The 24,511-nt window shown below is 44.1% G+C and overlaps 1 protein-coding gene, 1 non-coding gene and 1 pseudogene across 39 annotated transcripts in view; 2 read left to right on the forward strand and 1 right to left on the reverse strand.

The window, feature by feature from the left end:
- Positions 1-24,511, reverse strand: part of CLASP1 (cytoplasmic linker associated protein 1) — a 246,530-nt gene that overhangs the window by 155,970 nt on the left and 66,049 nt on the right. For all 38 annotated transcript variants that reach the window (XM_033111629.1, XM_033111635.1, XM_033111608.1 and 35 more), the window contains exons 3-6: positions 10,594-10,672; positions 9,208-9,311; positions 8,294-8,385; positions 6,292-6,367 (exon numbers count right to left, since the gene is read on the reverse strand). In XM_033111629.1, the coding sequence (XP_032967520.1) occupies positions 6,292-6,367; positions 8,294-8,385; positions 9,208-9,311; positions 10,594-10,672 (351 nt within the window). The remainder of the gene's footprint in view (positions 1-6,291; positions 6,368-8,293; positions 8,386-9,207; positions 9,312-10,593; positions 10,673-24,511) is intronic.
- LOC117025918 (probable ribosome biogenesis protein RLP24) lies at positions 10,877-23,622 on the forward strand (annotated as a pseudogene).
- On the forward strand, positions 11,271-11,396 carry LOC117026424 (U4atac minor spliceosomal RNA). Its single transcript, XR_004423774.1, has one exon. It is a non-coding gene; the product is annotated as a U4atac minor spliceosomal RNA (small nuclear RNA).

Here is a 24,511-nt window from a genome sequence, read left to right on the forward strand (position 1 = left end):
ACCTGAGAAACATATGCCTCAAGGGAAGCAAGTAAGCAGCCTGGCCAAACGCAATACAAACTAAGCAAGCAGCAACGAATAAGGTTCAAGAGACAGAATAGATTTTAAAAAACAAAAACTTGGGGAAATTTGAATATGGATTGTATATCAAACATTATCACTGTACCAATGTTAAATTTCTTGAACGTGAAAATGACTTGTGGTTATGTTAAGAAAATATCCTTGTTATTAGGAAATACATACTGAAGCACTTAGGAGTAAAAATATCATCTGTAAGATACTTTCAAATGGTTCAGGGACAAAAGCGTGTTTCTCTGTGTGTGTGTGTGTGTGTATGTGTGTGTGTGTGTGTGTGTGTGTGTGTACATATATAGAGATATAAAACAAATGTGACGAAATGTTAACTGGCAAATATGGGTGTTCGCTATAGTAAGTACTCTTTCACTTTTTACAGAGGTTTAAAATTTTGAAATTAAAAAGGTGGGAGGGAAAACTTTCTTTAATAAACAATGTAACCAAGGCCAGCCTGTTGAAGGTGTAGAGAAGGAGAGAGATGTATTTAATTCAGTGGGCAAAGATAACGGAACAACATCATTTTAGATTTGGACTCAAACAATGAAATCCAAGTAACAGAGAATAAAGAACAGGTGAAAGAAGTAGGGGCACAAACAGTAATTTACAATCTGAACATTGCAGGCTACCCGTTAATTTACCGGTATTATATGACAGGTAAGTTTACTTATATTTTTCCCCCTTATGGTGGAAACAGGCAAATCCCAGGCTGCATTATCTTCTTACCCAAAACCTTATGCTGTGGACTGAACTGTGTCCCCCTATACTTCATATGTTGAAGCCCTAACCCCCAGTGTGACTGGATTCAGAGACAGGGCCCATATAAAGCTAATTAAGGTTAGAGGAGGTCGTAAGAGTGGGACTCTGAGACAAGCAGCCTGGCCAAACGCCATACAAACTAAGCAAGCAGCAACGAATAAGGTTCAAGAGACAGAATAGATTTTAAAAAACAAAAACTTGGGGAAATTTGAATATGGATTGTGTATCAAACATTATCACTGTACCAATGTTAAATTTCTTGAACGTGAAAATGACTTGTGGTTATGTTAAGAAAATATCCTTGTTATTAGGAGATACATACTGAAGCATTTAGGAGTAAAAATATCATCTGTAAGATACTTTCAAATGGTTCAGGGACAAAAGCGTGTTTCTGTGCGTGTGTGTGTGTGTGTGTGTGTGTGTGTCTTTATAGGAAAAGAACCAGAGCTTGCTTCGTTCTCCCCACGCGCACAAAGAGGGCCTGTGACCACTCAGCCAGATGGCAGCCGTCTGTCAGCAGGAAGTGAGTCCTCAGCAGAACCAGAACCCGACTGACCTGCCGGCACCCTCATCCAGACTTCCAGCCTCCAGAACTGTCAGAACGTAACTTTCTTTTGTTTAAGCCACTAGGTCTATGGTATTTTATTATGGCAGCCCGAGCTGACTAATACAGATTCTCTATTTGTTTTGGGAAATAAATAATTTCTGATGTTAGAAAACATTTTTATATGGAAACATACATACATTACAAAAGCAATCAATGCCACTGTTCTGCGTATCAGTAATAAACGCATCACCTTTGCTTAATTTCTAGTAACGATATTTGCTCACAGCCAATCACACTGGGTGATTACCTTAAAGAGCAATCGACAGCCTGGCCATGACTGAGAAAGTCTGGGCAATATGGGGTTTAAAAGATGTGGTGGGAAAACTACTAGCCTTACTGTCCAAGGAGACCTGAATACCTGCTCGGCCGTTTTAGTTGTTGTGTAACCTTGGACAAAATGCTTCAACTTTTTTAGCCTCAATTTCCTCCTCTGTAAGTTGAAGGATATCTTGAGGGCTAAAAGAAATAACAGATTCATTCTTTCACAATAAGTGTTTGACAGCCTACTAGGTGCTAAATTGAAGTGTCTACACAACTCAGGCAGGGAACGTGGTGGGTGAAGCAGGCTGGGTGTACAGGTGGGTGGAGCAGGCTGGGTGTACAGGTGGGTGGAGCAGGCTGGGTGTACAGGTGGGTGGAGCAGGGTGGGTGTACAGTGATAAGTGGCCCTGGCACAGGATGCTGCTGGCAGGGACAGAAGAGAAAATGTGGAGGTTCAGGTAAACAGGCCACCACTGTCACTCAGCCACGAGGGAATACAGGTCCAGCTCTGCCACATTTTCTAATCTTTTAAGGCAAGTCAGAGATGCAAATCTCCCATGTAAAATCACCCACTCTAAATGTAAAATGAAGACATTCTGCAGACACACCAATCTGTGGGCTGACATGAGCTTTCGGCACAGCAGTTTGGGCTGTGTGCATAAAGCACTGGACACAATGGCTGCGGGACTAGCATTATCTACATCTTTTAAATCAACATCTTTAACCTTGAAATAACCATTCTTCAGGCTTAGGAAGCTACAGGGTCCAATAGCATTTGAGAGTCTAAACCCGCCTTGAGTCACGAAACACAGGAGAGCAGGTTTTCTTGGTACTACAAAGTGCTCCCCTCCGACTAAGAGGGGAGTCTCGGGACCAGCAGCTCAGTGCAGGCTGCAGGACAATGTGGTGTGCACATCCACACCAACCCCACAGGGCCCAGCCTTTGCCTACCCTCAAGCTCACCAAAAAAGGAACCCCAACATTTCAGGCCATTAGGACTGTCAAAGACAAAGACGCCACGTGTTAAGCGCGACCTGCTAGGCTCGACCTGAATGCTTTATAAAATCTGAGGTCTTCACATCTGTGACCTTTCTCTCAGGGCCACTGTGACAGAGGAAGCCATGGAGGCTGGAGAGGCCGGCCACCGCTGGGGTCCACGCAGACAAATGGCAGAGTAGGGAGCTGCCCCGCCGCTCTCTGCATGCAATCCCACAACCTTCTCACTTCAGCGCACTGCAGTCACTGCGGGTGCAAAATAAGGGCTCCCTCCAAAGCCTAAAACTCAAGGGATGGCTTCACCTCCAGGGGGAGGGTGGGCACCTGTAAACGGATAGGGAGTCAAACCTACCCTGTCCTCTGAAAACAGCAGCACAGCCCCACAGCCAGCCTGTCCCCAAGAATAGGTGCCACCAGATGTGCCCAGATTCAGGGGCCTCATGCGCACTGCAGACTGGGGCCTACAGCCCCACCCCCACCCCACTTTTCCAGGCATCAGTCCCGCCCTGACACAGGCTTCCCTCCTCCCTACTTGGTGCTTTCAACACAGCCCAGTCCAGGTCCAGCTGCAAAGAACACTGAGATCAACTGTCCTCAAACACTGAAAGATGTCCTTAGGCTTTGAAAATGTGTGTCAAACGCCTAATCTAGAAAAAGGACTTCCTATTGTGTATAATGTCTCAGCCCGCGAGCTGCCTTGGCTACAGCCACGGCCCGTCCTCCCTGTCACAAGCACAGGCCTTGTTCTGCGATCCCCACCCCATGGAAGGAAAATCTGTCCTCAGCTCAGGAGGCAAAGTGGACGGCATCACGTGACCCTAGGCCCTTCCCAGTCACTGGCTAATGCAGGGCCATGGGATGTCATTCTCGAGAATGAAACATGACAGGAAAGCTGCAGGAAAGCTTCGGGAAAATGTTTCTTCACTCTTGGAAAGAAAAAGGCAGGAAACTAAAACACGAGACACTTAGGAAAGAATGAACACAGACTGGGTATTTGATATGAGAAAATAACTCCTTCTTGATGGACAGGAGGGATAATAGTACTAAAGTTATGATTTTGAAGGGAAAAAAAGAGTCTGTATCATTTAGAGAATTTAAGAATTAAAGGAAATGATGTGTAAGATTTGCTTCAAAATAATGGGATGGAGGAGGGGAAACAGATCAACCCAAACTGGCCTTGGGGTTCTTGCAGCTCGATGGTGCCACACAGAGGCGCACTACGTCATTTTTGCTCTTCTATGTGAGTCTGAACCTGTCCCTGAGGACAGCGGAGAACAGGGGAGAGAGGCAGGAAGCAGCAGGTTTTCATGTCCCTGTGCCGTGCCCTGAGGAGCGCTGCAGAGGACAAAGCCCAGGGCTGAGATAGTCCAGACTCTAAGTCTCGGGGAAATCCTGTGCCGCTGACAACCCTGGAGGCCCCTTCTTCTACGCGGATGACAGATGTATTTTCCCCACTGCTTAGCAATTCTGAGTTGGGCTTTCAATTACTTGTAGCCAAAAGCATCCTAACCACACGTTCCGTACATCTATCTGTGGGCCGCACGGGGAAGCTTCTGAGGGGCTTCCCAAGCTGAGTCACTGCACTTAGACTCGCATCCTCTATGGCAGAAGCGTCCACAGAGCTCACAGCTGACGTCAGCAGCTACCTGAAGAGCCGGGGGCGAGCTCTCCACACTGAGCGGATGGCTGAGTGCAGTGTCAGGCACCGAGCACAATGACAGCACGGCCACGACACAACTGTCCTCTCTGGTCTGAGCCAGAACCAGCTAAGAAGGGACAGTCACTCACACAGCTGTGGGGTCTACTGAATCCTACAACTGCTGGAAGGCAGTCCTAGGACAATAATGAGGAGTAATTACAGTCCTGACTCTCAAGGGTCAGAGACCAGCAGGAAATACTAATAAAAACATTAAAATAAAGGCAGAGCACCAGCAACATACACGTGCACGCAGGAGGAGTGATGAACCCATCAGTAGCAGGGAAGCGGGCGGGAAAGTCTCCCAGCAGGAGGCGCTCTAGGACACGCGGGCAGCGTGTGTCTGCGCATGTGTACACCCGCGCGCACACAGGACACTCCCGAGGCAGATCTGAGCACACGGGTTATCTTCAGAGCACTCCGGCTGGAACACTGGCTGCGTCTGCCTACTACTGATTGCTGACAGTTGCCCACAGAGCACCACCTCATTTCACCCCCAATGCTCGGTCTCCCACAGGCCCATCACCTGTGTGGCCAAAGTAAGGAAATGAATTAGGGACAAATAACTTCAACTAGTCAGGCCGGCTTTTCTGCTCCACGAAAGGATACCACGTGACAGCAGCGATGTCCTCAGAGTGGGACCTCTATAAAGGGCTTTTTTCCACAATAAACAAAAATAGAGACAAAACCAAAGGGGGGGGCGGAGGAGGCAAAATAATTCATTTCGGTATTTAAAATCTTTTTTAAATAGTTTATTTTTAAATTAATGTTTAATATAAAGTATGACTCGGTAAATAAAAATATCCAGAAATTATATTTCCAACATCACATATCTTCAATGACAGTTGACTGAGAGAAAGAAGAAAGTAGGTGCTAGCAAGTGAGACCAAGAAAACAGACAGATGGGCAGTGAGCAGGAGAGGTTTGGGACAGCAAGAAAAGCAGAAAAACAGAGCACCAGAGAAGGTGAGACACTGCAACTGGGATTAAGGGGAAAGATAAAGAAGAAGACAGGACAAACAATGGCAGGTATCCTCGGAGAAGGCCCTAGAAGCTGCTGAAAGCAGGACAGGGCATGACACAGCCCCTCTGGAGGGCGCTTTAACAGTCATCAGTCAAGATTTATGAGATGTCTGTTTCCCATACATATACTTCTTTGGTAAATTCTTATCTCTGTCTTCAGCCCCTTTATCTCCTGAAGTGTTTTTCTTATCCGTCCGTCTGAGCCAACATAACACAGACGACTCCGTGATACACAAAAATGAACTAGTGAGAGAGAACTGGCACTTCTGGAGCCCGATTTGGAAGGAAAGCTTCATGAATGGCCTGGTCACGGATTTCCACCTCCTCTCTCTCCTACCCTTTAGCTAAGGAGGTAGTGCTTTGTTTTCATTTTTTTCTTTTTTAAATTTAGGTAAAATTTACATAAAATAACATCCACAGTTCTTAAGCATTTAAGGAGTTTCCACAGGTGTATACACCAGTGTGACCACCTCCCAAAGCAAAACACAGGACACTTTCAGTGCCTCAGAAAAGTCCCCTCAGGCCCTTTCCGATCAATCTCCCCTCCACAGAGGCGATTACTGACTCCCATGAGCACTGGTCACTCTCCCCATGCCTGCCCTCTTTGGGCTTCAGAGACAGTGGCCAGACTGATATTATCTTGGATGACATCATTTCACAGGCTAATGAGGTCTCAGCCCCATGTAGACAGCACAGTGGCTACATTTACCAATGATGTCTTATAAATGCTAATGAGCATTAATGCTAATTATCTTAAATAATAATCAGAGTTCTATAAAGATAACGTCCCACCCACCTACCAAGCATCCACAGAACACCAAAATGCATCTTAATTGTCTATAACCAATTATTATTCTTTCTCATTAAATACACTCACCTGGCTGTTTGGATCTCCAAGTAAATTACATATATGTGGCACAATCTTGCTTAGTGTTAAAGTATGCGCTCCAGAGCTAAAAACAAAAGCAATGTTTTAGTGTTGGTGAGAACAAAGACAAGAAAGAAGCCACCCTGCCCACATTCACCCCTTCCTCTCCACCTTCCCCATCTCACCCCCAGGCTCTCTACTTCCCTTCTTCCCCATGCCTTTCACATTTGCTTCCAAAATAAATGTACCGTGGCAGCACATTTACACAGCGTTCAAATCCATTGGTGCTTCTCACTGATGTGTCTTCTCCCTGGCACTCAGGGCTCGCCCCAATCTGGCCCCAAACCTGTAAGGCATGCCACCGCCTCAGCCAGCCTTTCCCAGGCTTGCTTGCCTCACATTCAGCTGTCTCTGCATTATATTTGTCATGTAATGGTTCCTGTTCTGCCCAAGTCGGTATTCTCAACTAAACGGGAAGTACCTGAAAGGTCCTCACTTAATTCTCATCTGTGCACAGCTCTCTGCTATAACTGACATTCAGTTAGTAACTGCTGAATGAAGAGACTGATAAAATGGCTGCAGACGATGCCATCTAAACACTACCCGCTGGAGAACACTTAAGCCATTTACAACTTTTCACCATCATGAACGCTGTCACAAATATTTTTTGGGAACACAACTTTCTCTCGTCATCTAACTGCTTCCTGAGGATAAATTCTTAGAAGTGAAACTACTGTCATCAAAGGCTAGAAACATTGTTTAAGAGCTTAGACCCATCTGGGCAAATTTAATGGCACTGAAAACGTTAACACATTAGGAAGGAAAAATTTTACATGGTGATATAAACATTATAATCCCAATTTGTTTCTTAAAATAATATACTTCACAGGTTGAATAAAATGCACCACAGTTAATAGTGATTACCTGAGGGGGGTAGAATTATAGGTAATAATTTTCTTCTTTATTTTAAATTTTCTCTAACATATACAGTATCACTTTCATAATCAGAAAAAGTGATTTATAATTTTAATTTGAAAAAAGCCTAGCCTACAAATAAGCACATGAAAAACGTTCAACATCAACGGTCATTAAGGAAATAAAACAACAATGACATCAGTACACACATATCAAAATGGCTAAAATAAAAATCAGTGATAGCATTCAATGCTAGCAGGGATATGAAGAAACTGAATCATTCACACATTGCTGGTGGGAATGTAAAATGGTACAGACAACTATGGAAAACTGTTTGGCAGTTTCTTTTAAAACTAAACATAAAACTTACCAAATGAACAGCAACTGCACTCTCTTGAGCACTGACCCAACAGATATGAAAGCTGATGTTGATACAGAAATTTATACATGTGTTCACAGCAGCTTTATTTATAATAGCCAAAAACTGGATGCTATTCAATGTCCTTCAACAGGTGAATGCTTAAACAAACTGTGATATGTTTACACCATGGAATTCCCATCAGCAATAAGAAATGAACTATTGTTTAGGCAACAACATAGCCGCAACCTCAAGGGAAGTATAATATGTGTGGTGAAAAAACCCAATCTCAAAGGGTTACATTCTGTATGATTCCATTTATGTAACATTCCTGAAATAACAAAATCGTAGAGGGAGGACAGATTAGGGCTGCCAGAGGTTAGGGACTGGCTATAAGGGGGCAGCATGAGGGAGCCCAGGGTGATGCACAGGTCTCTGTACCTTGACCGCAGTATTACATGGAGCTACACATGTGACAGGACTGCACACACACGTGTGTAACTGGAAGAATCTGAATAAGCTCTGTGGATTGTATCGATATCCATTTCCTGGTATGGTCATTACACTGCAACTATGCAGGATGCTAACAGTGCGGGAGGGCAGGAGGGGGGCGGGTAGTTGCACGGCACCTCCCGATACATTTCTCTGCAGCTTCCTGAAATCTATAGTTATTTCAAAATACAAAGTAAAAAGAAAAAAGCTCAGCCAAGGAAACCCTCAGGCCCTGCCCAGACTTACGCATTGAGTGTGGCAATAAGGCAGACACACGTGCCTTCCCGAGTCCGGAAATTCTTATGCTTGAAGCCTCCCAGCATCCGGTCCCACACGTACTGCAGAGAGCAAAGGACAGGTGAAAAGAGAAGAGGAGGAGACTTCTGTAGCCTTTTGTTTATTAATATGGGGCCAACAGAAGAGGGACTTCTCAATAGGTGGTGTCAAATCAGTCCCAGCCGCTACCAGCCCATTCAGTCATCTCAATACTGAAAAGGGGTGACTTCTATTTGTATGTCAAGTTCAATTTTTTTTCAAAATATGTTCCTTTCTATAATTGCATTTAATTCTCCCAATGACCCTGAAAGGAGATATGGTTGTTCTCATTTTTGGGTGAGGACAGTGAGGCCAAAAGAGGTTGGGTAACTTGCCAAAGATCACATACTCCTACTGCTCTCCCAGCCCGGAACTGCTGTCCCCACTCTCTCCATAATCAAACACCTGCTCATCTTTTCATGCGAGTCCAGGTTTTCCGTTCCCTGGGAGGCTGTTTCTGATAACACCCCCCACTCCCCCGACAATGGACAGGCAGGGCGGTGTCCCTCTGTCCATCTGCCCCAGCAGACCAGGCCACTAGCACACAGGGACGAAGGCTCCAGCCAGGCCTCCTGGCTCCCCAGACACCACAGCTGTTCTTTTCAGAGAAACAGAGAATCAGTGAGATAAATGAGCTCAGGAGTCTAATGTATTAAACTATGCACTCCATACCCACGTTAAGTCTCATTTATTCAAAGTAACCCTTTGCTATTTATTATGTATTTAAATATCAAGGGGGGGTGCAGATTATATGTTATGAAAATTTTCATCTGAAATACACCAGCTTAGGAGAAATAAAGTCTTTTCACATAGAGTAACCCACTGGTGTTAGAGGAGCACATTACCTGGGGGTTAGCAGCTTGATCCATGATCTTTAGCAGCAGCGCCTGGTCTTGCTCCCTGACGGAGTCTTTAGCATCTCCCAGTCTGTCTATTAAACTTGGCAGCACTGGAAATCAAAATGCAAAATGATCAAACGAACACTGATTTGGGGAGTGTGCGGTCATCAACTGTGGACATCAACTGTGGGAAGACAAAGTTCTGGCCTAAACGATGTGCATCCAACATCTAAAACCACCAATCCCTGCTTTCCTTGTTAAATCCATGGGAGCCACTTTGAGAGTCTGCAAAATCCTTTTTGCATGGCTATACTATTTGTCTTCCTCCTTATCGCACCCTCCGCCAGCCAGCTCCCAACGTATTTTTATGCTGGTGAAATATTAGTAAAACGGATGTCAATGGCAAACCTTGGCGGGAAAGACAAAAGGAAATATAGGTGTGTGGGGGAGGGCGGGGGCGTTCCAGAATATTTGCTTGGAGGTAAAAGAAGCAGGCGCTTATGGCTCAATCTATGTTTCATCTACACCATATGTGTTTTTAACTTTACATAACATACACACATGCATATCAGACGGAGTCCAGCTGTCCGCCCCTTCTCCACACACCTGAGTGTGGGCACTGGGCAGTGCTCCAAGGGCACGTCCAAACCAAAGGGCAGCTTACTTTGCTGCTTCTAAGAGTATATGAACCTTTCTTTTACAAGAGGTATTCCTGAACAATTCAGCTAATTTAGGAGGAAAATGGAATGTTATTAAAATGTCAAATTTCTAAAAGGAGAATTTTTATTTGTAGATAGTCAGTTAGTGCCAGAATGGCAAAAGAGTTCTTGACCTTATTCTAAAGGAGCATACTGATCACAAAGCTAACAGAAAACAGTAATACCAACAATAATCTTCTGGAAAAAATAAAGCTGCATGGGATTTGCAGGACTTGTCAAAGAAGGTAACAATGCCTCTCAAAAGGGAAGGGTGAGGACAAACGACTTCGTTGGCACTAAAGTGTGATAGCTAATTTGTATGAAAACATAAAAGAATTAGCAGTAATACTTCCTACTGGAACATGAAAGTAGGAAGAAGCCAGCAAAAAGGTATGAAGGGGTGGAGGGGGATGCCGGAAGATGCAGTGAGGCCAGGGGATCTGGGGGGGCGCCCCTGAGGGGAAGGAAGGCCGTGGTGCAGCTCCAGCCGGGGGAGACTGAAGGAAGAGGCTGGGGTGCTGTCGGGGAGGCTGAGAAGACTAGAGGGGAAGATGGGGGGGCCGTGGGGGAACAGACAAGCGGATGGCTGGGAGGATTGGGAACAGCTAACTGGAGGATATGGGGAGACTGAGGGAAGGCTGGGGTCTGGACGGTGGAGAGTGTGGGGCCCACTCCCCTCTTGCCCACAGCTCACCTGTGCCGATCTGCGCCTTGAACCGATCCTGTAGCCGGGTGACCAGCGCGGACAGGATGTCCATCCCCAGAAGAACCACCTACAATGGGAAACACCGGGACCCCATTAGCGGCTGGCCTGGAGCCCAGGGCTGTTGCCCAGGAGTTCCCAGGACGCCCCCACATTTCTGCCTTAGGTGTCGTCCCAGAGCCCAGAGAGCATATGCCGACTGGCAAGATTAAATTGGTTATCAAGAGGAGGGCTGCTCCTGTACAGAAAGAGCTGTTTACAGTTTTAATAGGAAATGGTCAGTGATGAGAAACGAAATAAAATGCAGCCACAGCCTGGCCACACATTCCGGGCGCCAGCCACCGAGGGTGGGAACGCCCCCTCACCCCCTTGCCCGCCTCCCCCCGCGCGCGCGCCGCGGCCCCACCCCCTGTTGGCTCAGCCCCGCGAGGAGCGCATATGCAAATTGTCTCGCACAGGCGCATGGCCTTCTGGGTAAATCCGACAGGCCTCTCGCGCCCTCAGAAGCCTCAGAAAACAAGGACCTTGTTAGGTGGTTTGCTTCGGGAGCTGTGGTCGGCATAGGTACACTAGCTGCTCGGAGACTAGGCCGGGACTTGCAAATTAGTCACCACAACCTAACCTGGTATTGGCACTTCCTCCGTGCAGCGCATGCACAAAGTCTACCAACCATCCTTTTCTTGGGGTTGCGCTACTGTCCAATGAACGGGAAGTGAGGACAGTACTGCTAACGCCTAAACAACACACTCGCATCAGTTAAAGCTCTGCTTTATCTTGGTGCAATTTTTGGAAAAAACAAAACCCCTTTTTCCAGGACTTTGGAGTTTTAAAAAAAATAGTCTGAAGCAAGTCCGTTTCTAACTATTTAGACTGCAACTTTGTATCACGCCACCAGATGGTGCACAAAACACAATGTTAATAAAACCTTAACTTTCTGTGTTTTGTAACTGTTTCTACTTAGTCTTAAAGTTCTTGACTGTTCTTCTCTATACTCACACCTGGTTTGAGTATACCTATACTTAAGGCTGTATACCTGGTTTGAGGCTAATACACCTTTGTACTTTATGATCTATTAGACTAAGATCCATTAGCCATCACTAAAACGATGGCTCTACAACCCTTTTCCAGTATAAAGCAGTTCTCCATTGTGCAACCTGATTAAACTTGGTTCAAAGTAGAGCTGGAGCACAGTCCAGTGCTCATACAGAACAAATAAACAAGACGCAGGTACCAATAATTATCCTAACGTTACATCAGGCAATGGTAATTATGATTCCCTGCATCTCCCTAATGACCCCGCATTTTGTAGCTAGTACCAAAAGTAAAACCTGGAGGCTTTTCCATTCAGCTTTGAATCTGCTTCACAACTGAAGAAATCTCAAATTTGCCTAATAACAGCACAATACATTAACTGTCCTCGCAAGGGATTGGTGACTTGAGGATATTAAAGGAACTAATTTTAAATGTTTTTATAAAGAGAATATTGGTTTGTGGACAGTTTTTTTTTAATATGGAATTGTATAAAACATTTTAAAATAATGACTTTACTCATGAGCTAAAGAGGATTAGGTATCACATTTTCACTTCCATCCAAACGTACAGTATGGAAGTAGAGGGGAGTTCCTCAACTTTACAATGACAAACGTGACCTCAGCCAAATGATCAAAGTCAACATCAGCAGTCATAAATCATGTTGACAGTACCTACACTGCATAGGATGTGATTAAAATACCACATTCCGCCTGGGATCATCCTCCTCAAAACTGGTAAGTCCAGTCTCATCATAAGAAAACCATGAAATTCCAGTAGAGGGGCATCCTACAAAATGCCTGACAGTACTCTTTAAAACCGTCAAAGCTCGCAAAACCAAGGGAAGTCGGCAATTGTCACAGCCAAGAAGACTAGGGAGACAGGACAATTAAATGTAATGTGGTGTCCTAGATGTGGAACAGCTGAAAGGCAGGCAGCCTACACAGACTTAGTTAATAAACCTGTATCAATATTGGCTCATTTATTGTACCAAACACACCATGCTCATGTTATAAGTCAATAATAGGGAAACTGGCGGTGGGATCCATGGAGTATTATCTTCGCAATTTTTCTGTAAATCCAAAACTGTTCTAAAATTTAAAATTTATTTTTTAAAAAAGAGCAGCCTACCAATTCATTGGACTTGGCTTCTCCCTGATGAAACCCTAACAGCAGATGGTTGCATTACTGGTTGGGGTGGGAGTGTTATTCATTACAAAAATAGTAATAATGCTGCCTTCAGTTCTCACCACATCCCTTCATCATTCATTCAAGACTGCGGTGTAAGAGGACAATTATATTTTCAGACATGAGAGTCCATGTCAGTTAACCTACCTGTGGAATTTGGGGGAACACAGACATTTTAAGGTTTTCCAGGATGGATGGAGGTTTACTCGGTACGTCTGATCAGAACAGACCTGGGCGGTTAAAATATCACAATCTTGCCCAGTAGACTGAGGAGTCCAGAGACTCGCTCAGAAGACTAGGCTCCAGAGGACAGAATACAGTCCCAGGCAGCCTCACAGCAGAATGAACAGGTGGACTCTGGAAGGAAGCTGAGGGATTCGGACTTAGTCACACTCCCAGTGGGCAGGAGGGAATCGTCCCCCGTGAATGTTTATCTTCACAGCTCCAGCCCTTCTCTTATGTTTCCATTTCTCTACCAAGGAAGGGGCTAAATGAAGTCATTGCCCAGAAGACCACTCTAATTATTAGCTGTGCGGCCTCTCTGTGCCTCAGTTTCCTCACCTGTAAAATGGGGAAAGCAGTAACAACTACCTCCTAAGTCGTCATGTGCATGTGAAGTGCTTGAAACTGCTTGTTCCATGGCAAGGGCTAGACTACACACACACACACACACACACACACACACACACACACGCACGCTATAACCAGATCACTGTCACTGAATTACCAGGGGCAATAAACATGCACACAGCAGTAGTCCCAGGAAGCCTCTGATTCTTGAGGCCAAGCGGCTGGGCTGGCAGTGGCAACTTCCCAGGAAGGATTACACTGCATGATGCAGTTTTGAAAACCTCACCTCACAGTCACACCAAAGGCAGAGACCTCCAAGCAGAGGGAAGACCACATGCAAAGGTGGGAGGGGTGAGACAGCTGCGGGACGGAGAGGAGAGCCCTGGAGCAGAGGGGGCTGAGACGTCATAGGGAGGCAGCTCCTGAAGGCCCTCAGACAAGCCTTGAAGACAGTGGGGAGCTTCTGAGGAGCTGAAACGGGAAAGGAGTGACAGGAGCTGGAGGCACTATGGCCACCACGGGAAGATGGCCTGGGAGGGAGGGAGCGCAGAGGCAGGAAGGAGGTCAGGCTCACACCCAGCACTGGCTGCCTTTAGTTCACTAAGCCATTACCTGGAGCGCCTCCGCCCATATTCTACTTAATTTTCTGAGATTATGTTTGTTTCCCCAGCTAAACTCCCTGAATGTAAGGAATACTATGCCTTATAGGCCCTCAAAATTTTCATAATACGTAGCACAATACTGGATACATGGTGAGTGCTCAATAAACCCCTACGTTATTGACCTGTAATGAATTCCTCTGGAACTGATGAGTTCTCAAGGTCCAACACAGTTCCTTTTGCCGACAACTTAAAAAAGACATTTTTAAAAGGAGGTAAAAATAGTAGCTGACTAAGTAACTCAGACTGACCCTCACGCTGGAAACAACTAAAACTGCTGTCCTATAAAAGAACATCTGCTTGGAAGCATCTGAGAACTAAGAAGGCACAAAAGAATTGCCAGGTTACAAAACATAAGAAAACTAAAATTCAGAGACCAGCCAGAGAGACAAATGGTCCACTTTTGCTCTGGGCCGTCTATACCCTGGGAAGGAGCAACCAAGACACTGCGAATTACTTTGCTAATCACTCGCTCGGTCTAGGAGAACAAAGGCTGGATTCCAAAGCCCTCAAAGACTGGTGGCCCAGATGACCCCCTAAACCAGGCCTAGAAATCCAAATGGCGATACTTGAGGAGAGTGAACTGGAAATAAAACAGCCTCAGATGGTCCACAGACCAGTTTCCAAGAATCTGGATGGTCCAGAAAAATATCAGTCCCTGACATCAGATGGAAGGGAGCTTACGGTACTGGGCCCTAAACCCCTGTTGGATAAAAATACAAATCATTTCTGGATAGGGAGAACATTATCATCCGAGTCTAGTCTAGCCCGCAATTTACTTTCATCAACAATTTTCAAATACAATGTTTAAAATACAACAAAAGATAGATAACCAGGCACATAGAACAACTATAAATAAAAACTAGCAAAAATAAAGACCCACATGAACTATGCATATGAGATTAGAAAAAGATGTCAAAATAATTCTCACTGTGTAATAAGATAAAACACATGACTAGATTTGAGGAAGAGAAATGACAACTTGAAAAGTGACATACATTTTTAAAAGAACCAAGTAACACAATATCCAAAATTAAGTACTCACAGTATGGGCTTAAAAGCACACTGGACATAGAAGAGAGAATTAAACAGGAAACTCAGTCTGCAGAAAAAAACCAGAATGAAGCACAGAGAGGCAAAAGGATGGAATATTCAAAACAGGAGGTAAGAGACAAAGAGTAGAGAGAGAAGAACAAGCATAAGTTTAAACGGAGTTCGAAAACGAAAGGTTAGCCACAGTAGGTAAAAAACAATAGCTCAAATCTATTTGGATAATTATTATAAAAAAAAAAAAAAGACAGTAACGAGTGTTGGTGAGGATGTAGAGAAATCAGAACTCCTGTGCACAGAAGTAGGAATGTAAAATAGCGCGGCAGCTGTGGTTAACAACAGTATAGTGCTTCCTCAAAAAATTAAATACACAACTAGTATATATGATCCAGCAACTCCACTTCTGGGTATCTACCCAAAAGAAGTGAAAAAGCCAGGATTCCAACAGATATTTGCATACCCAAGCTCCTAGTAGCATTATTCACAACAGCCAAAAGGTGGAAACAACCCAAATATCAAACCAAGAATAATACTCAATGAAGAAATGCTGAAAGCTTTCATTTGAGATGGGGAACAAGACAAAAACATCCATTCTATAGTTTCTTTTCAACATGGTCCTAGCTAGTACCTTTATGACAAGAAAAAAATAAATGTTAAAATTCGCAAAGAAGAAACAAGAGTCATTATTAGTGGAAAATATAAACAGAAAATCTGGAAGATCTGTAGATGTATTATAATACACAAATTTAGCAAGACTAAGACAAAGTCAATATACAAAAAAAAAATTCAAGGAATACAACAGAAAATGAAAATAAATGAAAGCTACACTCAACACTACAGATAAACCTCACAATAACTAGTGAAAAGGCCAGACACAAAGTATACACACATTTGTATGTTCAAAACCAAGCAAACATAAAGCGTAACATAAGCAATAAGGTGCATATTTGGATGATTCAGTAAAAAGAAAAGCAAGAAAGTGATTACCATGCGTCAGGCCAGTGGTTCCTCTGAGGAGTGCCAGAAACGTTCCAGGCAAGTGAACAGCGTAAGCTTCATTCAACTGTGCCTTTGCGTGCTACGCACTTTCTAGACACAGTTCACGATTTTTTTTTTTTTACGTTCAAAAACTAAGTAAGTGGGAGTGATCCTGGACCACTGTAAGCCTGTGACACACCTTGTTGCCTTACTTACTTTCCAAACCACTCGTAAAAGCACCAAAATGGAATCTATCGCAGTTCTCTTTCTAGAGAATGACTCAGCTCGCTGATCAAAGAAATACTAAAATCCTTTCCCCCCAAAAAAAGTCCATTAGGTAAAAGCTAGATAGGAAGAACGGGTCATTTCTTAAGCTTTGGAAGAGTGGACTGGCTAGAGGGGGTTCTATGGAAAGTAACCTCACAGGGTGACCTGATCACAACCCCCTAACTGGGAAGGTCATGGTGGGTAGTCACACGCCTGGCATATATGTAACAAATTTAGTAAAAGGCTTATCTTTGCCTTAAGCAAGCCCTGGCCATTGTTCTTGTGCATCTAGGTTAACACACCTTTGAAACCACCCTCCAGAGAGCACGTAATCTTGTTAACTGTCCTGTAATCCGTCCCCACCTTGCTTTCTCCCACCTCCATGTAATCTTCCTCATGTTCCTTCTTTAATTTCAAATGCATAAAAGAAACTGCAAACTGTTATTTACCAAAGCATTTGAGATCTTGCTCCCTGGCATATGTTGGCAGTTTGGCTCAAATAAACTCTTACAAAAATTCTCTACAGATTTGGAGGTTTCTTAGGTCAACAAGAGTAAAAACAATTATTTCACACTCAAATTGTACTTTACTGTTTTTAAGGCAATTTTGGATGAATCTGAGTAATTTCACAACAACCTGAAATGTAGACTATATTATCCTTATTTTGCAAATGAGGAAAACAAAGACCAAACAGGTTAAAGAGACACCTAAGTCAAGAAGTTCAGATAGCGATCAAAATGAAAACAAAGCCTAGCCTCCTAAGCCAAGGCCACTTGCAGTCCAGCAAAAACACAGCAATCAAACCCCCATGTTTACAGTCCGTTTCATCTCATCTCTGTCTAGCTAGTTTAAGACCCTGAGCAATCACAGTACTGCTCCGCCAATACGAGATAACCACAAAAGTCCGCGCGTCACCAAGCTTCCTTGGTGCTCCCCTGATGCTGAGGACAGGGAAGAGCACCGGGCTGTGTAACGGCAGATGTGGGCTGGAATCGCAGCTCCCGCCCCCGCGGGCCGGCTGCCCGGTCTCCAAGCTTCAAGCCCTTCGCCAGTCCAATCGGAACAACAATACGTTTACCTTCGGGAATACACATGTGGGTTAAGAGTTTTAACACAATGCCTGGAATATAGAGGCGCTCAGTAAGGGGGCCTGTTCCCTTCTTTATGAGAGCGCCACTGAAAATAAAAGTATGGCTTATTGAGGAGAGGTATAAACCCAAACTAAGATCGCCCCAAAATCTCACCACCCAACAATAATCCTGTTAATATTTTAATGACTATCCCAAGACACCTCTGCACATACACTGTGCATCTCCATTTTGCATAAACAGGTCATATATATATATATATATATATATATATATATGCACTGTATAGATATACTGTGTGTATATACTATATACATATACATATACACAGTTATAGATGTATATAGTTTTTTCGCTCAGTATGCCATGAAAATCTTCCCAAATCAGTAAGTACAGATCTAAATCCCCATTTCCAGTGACTACTGTATGATATCCTACTATATCTACGTATAATTACTGAACCAACCCTCCAAACCCCTATAGACATTCAGGTGTGGTTAGACTTTTTCATTATTTTAAACAACACCGTGAGGGTATACACTTCCACACGTGTGCTGTTATCTCCTTGAGACACATTCTGAAAAGGACAACTGCTGGATCAAAAAAATACACACTGTGCACTTTATTAGCACTATTTTTAACATATTGTACTAGGTGCCCTATGGGGGCTACTTGCTGCTGACTTCTATACATTTCTTGGTTATTTTAAAAGACTAAATTGCAACCTTATTAAATATGATGAAATTAATTAGCACTCTACACTGCACTCACTTTCAACTCTAAAAATAAGAGCACAACAGAAATACCCAAAAATGTGTGATACAGTCGCTCTGCGTATTCACATGTGGGGAGAACTACTCAAGCAGACTCAGCCCAAGGAGGATGTGGACCCAAAGTCTGCCTGTAGCAGGAAGCCACTGTGGGGTCATCGATGGGGTAGCTGCTGGAAGCAGAGCCCGAGAGGGAGGCTCTGAAACAACAGTCACCCAAACTTGTCCTTCAAACTAGGCGCCAAAGGAGTCCCGGGGTGCTCGTCCCATAATACCACCACTAGGCAGCCTACATTTTAAATCCCTCTTCTGGAATGATCTCCAGAGACAGTTTATGAGTCACAAAAGTCTGGTAAACTGTAAGTAATTAATCTTAGATGAACGGGGCTAAGTCATAGGCTTGTTACCTATTGTTGGCCATTTTCAAGGATATTACTGTGAAAAGAACTTAGGATCATCACACCATCAAACCACTTCATTTTACACATGAGCAGCAATAGGCCAATTGAGGCGAGGAGGCAAGGTCTGATACAATGAGACGACAGGCAGTCAGTAACCTTTGTTTAAAGATCTAGACCAAGCAACCTAAGTGTCCATCGACAGGTGAATGCATAAAGAGGTGGTCCATGGATACAATGGAACATTACTCAGCTATAATAAAGAATGAAATCTTGCCATCTGCAACAACAAGAATGGACACAGATGTATCAGGCTAAGTGAAACAAGTCAGATGGGGAAAAGCAAATACCATATGATTTCCCTTATATATGTAATCTAAAGAACAAAATGAACACACAAAACAGAGACAAACTCATGGATACAGAGAACATTTTGAGGGCTGCCAGATGAAAGGGGGTTTGGGTGATGGGTGAAAAAGGTGAAAGGGATTAAGAAATACAAATTGCCAGTTATAAAAACAGTCACAGAGATGTAAAGTACAGCACAGGGAATATAGTCGATAACGTAATAACTATGTGTGGTGTCAGATGGGTATTGGACCGATTGCGGTGATCACTTCATAAGTTATATCAATACCCAATCACTATGCTGTACACCTGAAACTAACATAACATTGTATGTCAACTGTAATTGAAAAATTAAAAAAAAATTTAAAAAGGATGTTCAGGCCTCTCCTAAAACAGAAAAACAAAACAAAAGACCTAGACTGTCCACTCAGCTTCCAGCGACGACAGACCAGCTGCACACCTGCGCCCAGTACAGCAGTCACCAGCCACGTGCAGCTACCGAGCAGCTGAAAGGTGGCCAGTGTGACGAGGAAACACACTTGAAAGTTTACCTAATGTTACTGAATTAGACCTCAATGTTACATGGCTATGCTGTTGGGCAGCGCAGCTGAGACCAAGCCTTGCAAACTCAAGCGGGTAGAAACGAGGCCAGCGTGTGAGGGGAGCATGGAAACCTGGACACGTCTTAAAGCTCTGGCCACTTGACACCAGGTGGGAATGAAGGCCAGTGTGGCTAGACATCCATATTTTAAACACTAACTTTAACTGAATAAATTTTAAAGGTCTGAGGAGCCCAAAGAAAACACACTGTGTGTCAAATCCAGCCAAAGACCCCCAAATCTGCAAGCTCTCCCATCCAGATGCCACTCATCAACAGGAGATCAGGCACCAAAACACTGACAGTCGTCCAAGGTGTTAAACAAAGATCCAAGTTTCCCACCTGGGCTCTCAGAATTCTCCCTTCTATGCCTTCAAGCCGACCTACGCGTTCCTCTCTCCCAGCAAAGCCAGCCAGCCAGCGGGGCTTACAGCTCTTCCCGTGCCCAAGTCTCCTAAGAGTCGCCGTCCTCTATCCTCCAAGCCCAGGTCCTGATCCTTCAACAGGCCTTTCCGGCTGGCGCGGTCCACAGCCCTTCCCGCCGCTGGATTCTCGCCGGCCAATGCCTCCACATCTCTCCAGCTCCTTGATGTGCACGTCACCAATCTCTCCAAAGACCACAAACTACCCAGAGGAGGGCGTTCCTTAGACGGCCTTTCTCATCCCCACCCACTTCCCCAGACATAGAAGCGGGGGAAATTAACTGTTACCTTGTAGATTCTCTGTATTATCTTATGTAATACTCAAAACAACACCTTGAGCCAAATACCACATCTATAAATACCCCTACTTTACAGATAGAGAAACAGGCAACTGGCAAGGTCACTCAGCTATGGAGTGGCTCAAATAATATTCATTAAACCATTAGTCTTACAAAAGGGCAAACCAAAACACTAAGTTTGTAATGACACTCGCAAAGTCAAAATCACTTTCACGTATGCTTATCCCAGAGAACCATCTGCCCATTGGCTGCACTTCTGGCAAAAAGTGTCCATTATTCATAATAGCCAGAAAGTGGTAATAATCCAAATATCCATCAACTGGAGAACAGATAAACAAAATGTGGTAGATCCACGTAGTTAAATACCATTCAACAATAAAGAGGAACAAACTAACGATGCAGGCTCTAATATAGATGAACCTTGAAAACATGATGCTAAGTAAAAGAAATCAGACACAAAACACTACATGTTGTATGATTCCATTTATATGAAATGTCCAGAAAAGGGTAATCTACAGAGACAGAAAATAAATGGTTGCTTACAGCTGGGGGTAAGAATGGGAACTGACAACAAATGGGCAGCTTTTTAGAGCAATAGAGAAATGTTCTAAAATTGGATTGTGGTGATGGTTGTGCAATTCCATAAATTTATTAAAAACAACTGTACACTTAACAAGCAAATTTTATGGTGTGCAAATTATACCTCAATAAAGCTAGGGGGAAAAATCAGTTACTAAGCGTCTAAGACCTTTTCTTTGATCTTTCTGATGATTGGCTCATGGAAGAATTCATTATACCTGCCAAAGGCAGGTATTTGTTATTTATCTATCCAGAAATATTCTTGTTGCAGAAGGAGGCAAAGCCTCCAAGGAGCTGCGAGCTCTGTGTGGGGAGCAATCCAGCTGGAAGCTCACGCTGCACACCCACCTCAACAGTCCTCTCTGTGGCCCACTAACCACCGTAGTTTTCCTGAATATGCTCTGCTCTTATTTACATGCTGCCCTGTCAAACATTTTGCTTTTCCTCTTCTGCCTGCTCTCGTTCCTCTTTCAAGGCTCACTTCAAGCATCAACTCCAGAGCCCTCCCACCTGTATCCACCAGCGCAAGACAGGAAGCTGTTCCCAGCACATCCACTACACACTGCTCTTCTAGCAGCCACTTGGCTGTGACCTCTGGTTTGTTAAACCATCTATTTCTCTAGTGCCTAGAGTCTAGGCTGCACGCTTCCTCAGGCAGGTTCCATATCATATTCGTCTCTGTATCATCAGCATAAACCATAATGCCAGCAAATGGGGGAAAGGGGCTGGATGAGACGGATGGGTAATAATGTAAACATGAATTAAGCATTCCACTTACCAACCCCAAATACAATGACTGCCATGAAGACATCATCACTTTATCCCATCTGTATCCTTGCTTCCACCCTGTTTCCCCTCTAGTCTCACCATACAACCAGAGTGTCTTTTTAAAAGGTAAGTCCCATCACATCAGTGACACACAGGCTCCCCACATGGCGTTTAGAGCTGGTCTTTAGAATGGCCGACAAGCTCTCACAACCTGGCCTCCCACTCCCTCTCTGAACTCACTTCTGCCCCTCCCCTTCCAGTGGCCTCCTGGCTGTTCCTCAAACATTCCAGTCATGCTCCCCTCTTTCCACTTGACGCTCTCTCTCTGCCTGGAATGCTCTTCCCCAGGACATCCACCCAGCGTGTCCCAGCATCTCAAGTCTTTGTTTAAATGTCACCTTCTCAGGCAGACCCACTCCCACCACCCTACTGAACACTGTGGGTATGTACATACATGGACTCCCTCGACCCATTCTGCTTTATTCTTCTCCAGAGCTCTTAGCACTTTCCAATAGTGTATAAAATGCACTCGGTTAACTTGCTTATTGGTCCTTTCCCCAAGTAGAATGCAAGCATCTAATTTTCCACTGCTGTCGCCCAGACCCTCCATGCTGAATGAATGAATGAACCCCGCTGATGTATCCTACTGCTCACTTAGAAAAGTATCTTTCCCCCAAATTCAAAATTAGGTTGAAAATGAAAGAATCACCTCTGACATAACTCACCCCTTCTGTACATCCTTATGCCAGAAACTTAGGCCAAAACATACACACAGAAAGCAGTAGAACGAAAGCACTGTGCAAGTGGTGGCACCACGTAAGAAGCCGGCACGAGGTCAAGAGCCCTGGATTCTCATTCTGCCACCAAACGACTACAGGCGAGTCACTCCTCTCCGGACCCCCATCTACAAACCTACAATGAGTGTCTCTAAGGCCCTGGAAGTTCTGAGACCTGAATTCTGTTCTTCACTCCCCGCATTCTGCAGTGCTGCTCACTGCGAATGCGACGGTCGCAGCTGCTGGAGCATGGCCCAGGCTCCCACATCTGCCTTTCCCAAGAGCACATGACGGAACTCACACCTGCCCAGTTGGCAGTTCAGACGCTAAACTGTGCCTGTTTCAGCTGATAGCTTAAAGTAGTGAGTGACTCTAAACTATTTTGATTGTACATCCCTATTAGAATACCTAATAAGTATATTTATTAATAATCAAACAATCTACTGTGAAGCAGATATACTGTAAAATTATAAAATATACACAAAATAGCATACTTATAAAAATGACTGACAATCCATTCACAGGTGCCATCCCACCCCCACTGTGAAGCTCACTACCTAAAAAGTAACAGCAGTACCACCTGTAAAGAGCTTTACCTTAGCCCGACTGGAAATGAGGGCACGACAGAACAGAGAGAAATCCTCTAGGTTCCTACCTCCTAGAAGCATCTCACTGCCAACCAGGAAAAGAGTGACAGTTAAAACGGTATCCTCCCGGGTGCTGGGTACCCACGCGCACCATAGACAGAGAAGTGTTATTGCTGTTTGGGGTCCATACACCCGGCCACAGCATGATGTCTGTCCACAGCAATTCCAAGGTGTTCAGATTCTGTAAATCCAAGTGTCATATAAACTTTAAAAAGAAGCGCAAACTTCGCAAGGTCAGTAACGCATTCTGTAAAGAAGCTGGTAAAGAGTTTACAGTGGATAATTCCTTTGAATTTGAAAAACGTAGAAATGAACCAGTCAAGTACCAGTGAGAGCTGTGGAATAAAACTACTGATGCAATGAAGACAGTCGAAGAGAGCAAACAGAAACGCCAAGCTAAATTTCTAATGAACAGGATGAAGAAAACAAAGAACTACGGAAAATTCAGGACATCAAAGAAGCAACACATTCATCTCATCCAGGCCCCTTTCGCATGCAAAGGAAAGCAGCTGGAACACAAAACGTACAGAAATTACAACAGCATGTGGACATGGAAGTTATTTCTGAAAATCTTAACTGTCTGTAACCATTTCTATGAGTGCACTGGAAAATCTGCTTTAGAGACTTAGAACACCTAAATTACTGATTTTTTTTTTACATAAGGTGACTGAAATGAAAGGCGATTAAAAATACACCTCTTCTACATTGCTGTCTGCAAAATATCAGATATTATGGGTGCTAGATTGCATCTCCATGTTAAACGTTCACTGATAAATGTACTTACATAAATCATGAAAATTCTGTAAATACAGAAGTGAATTGTGGACATAAAATAATCATGTCACTTGGATAATGGCACGAGGCAGCATTTACGTAATAACTAATGACAAAAATTAATGGCTTTTGATATATAAAATAAAATTATCTTTGCAGGAAAAAAACATCTTCCTAGTCCCTCAGACTTCAAATTATGAAGAATTTCAGGGGCGGCCAGTTAGCTCAATTGATTAGAGCGCGTGCTCTGAACAACAGGGTTGCCGGTTCGATTCCCACATGGGCCAGTGAGCTGCGCCCTCCACAACTAGACTGAAGACAACGAGCTGCTGCTGAGCTTCCGGTGAGAGGCCGGGTGGCTCAGTTGGTTAGAGCGTGTGCTCTTAACAAGGTTGCCAGTTTGATTCCCATCCATGGAATGAATAGTGGGCTGTGCCCCCTATAACTAGACTGAAAACAGTGACTGGACTTGGAGCTGGGCTGCGCCCCCCACAACTATATTGAAGGACAATGACTTGACTTGGAGCTGATGGGTCTTGGAAAAAACCACCACCACTGTTAACCCAATAAATTTTAAAAATAATAATAATTTCAGAGCTCGCCAAATTCTGTCACACTGCTCAGAATGTTTTATAGGAAAGATCCTGTGAACCAAAGCTCTCAACATGGCCTGGGTACCTTAAGAACATTTTATGAAATAT

The sequence above is a fragment of the Rhinolophus ferrumequinum genome, chromosome 8 (genome assembly GCF_004115265.2).
Source record: "Rhinolophus ferrumequinum isolate MPI-CBG mRhiFer1 chromosome 8, mRhiFer1_v1.p, whole genome shotgun sequence".
Taxonomy (NCBI): Eukaryota; Metazoa; Chordata; class Mammalia; order Chiroptera; family Rhinolophidae; genus Rhinolophus; species Rhinolophus ferrumequinum.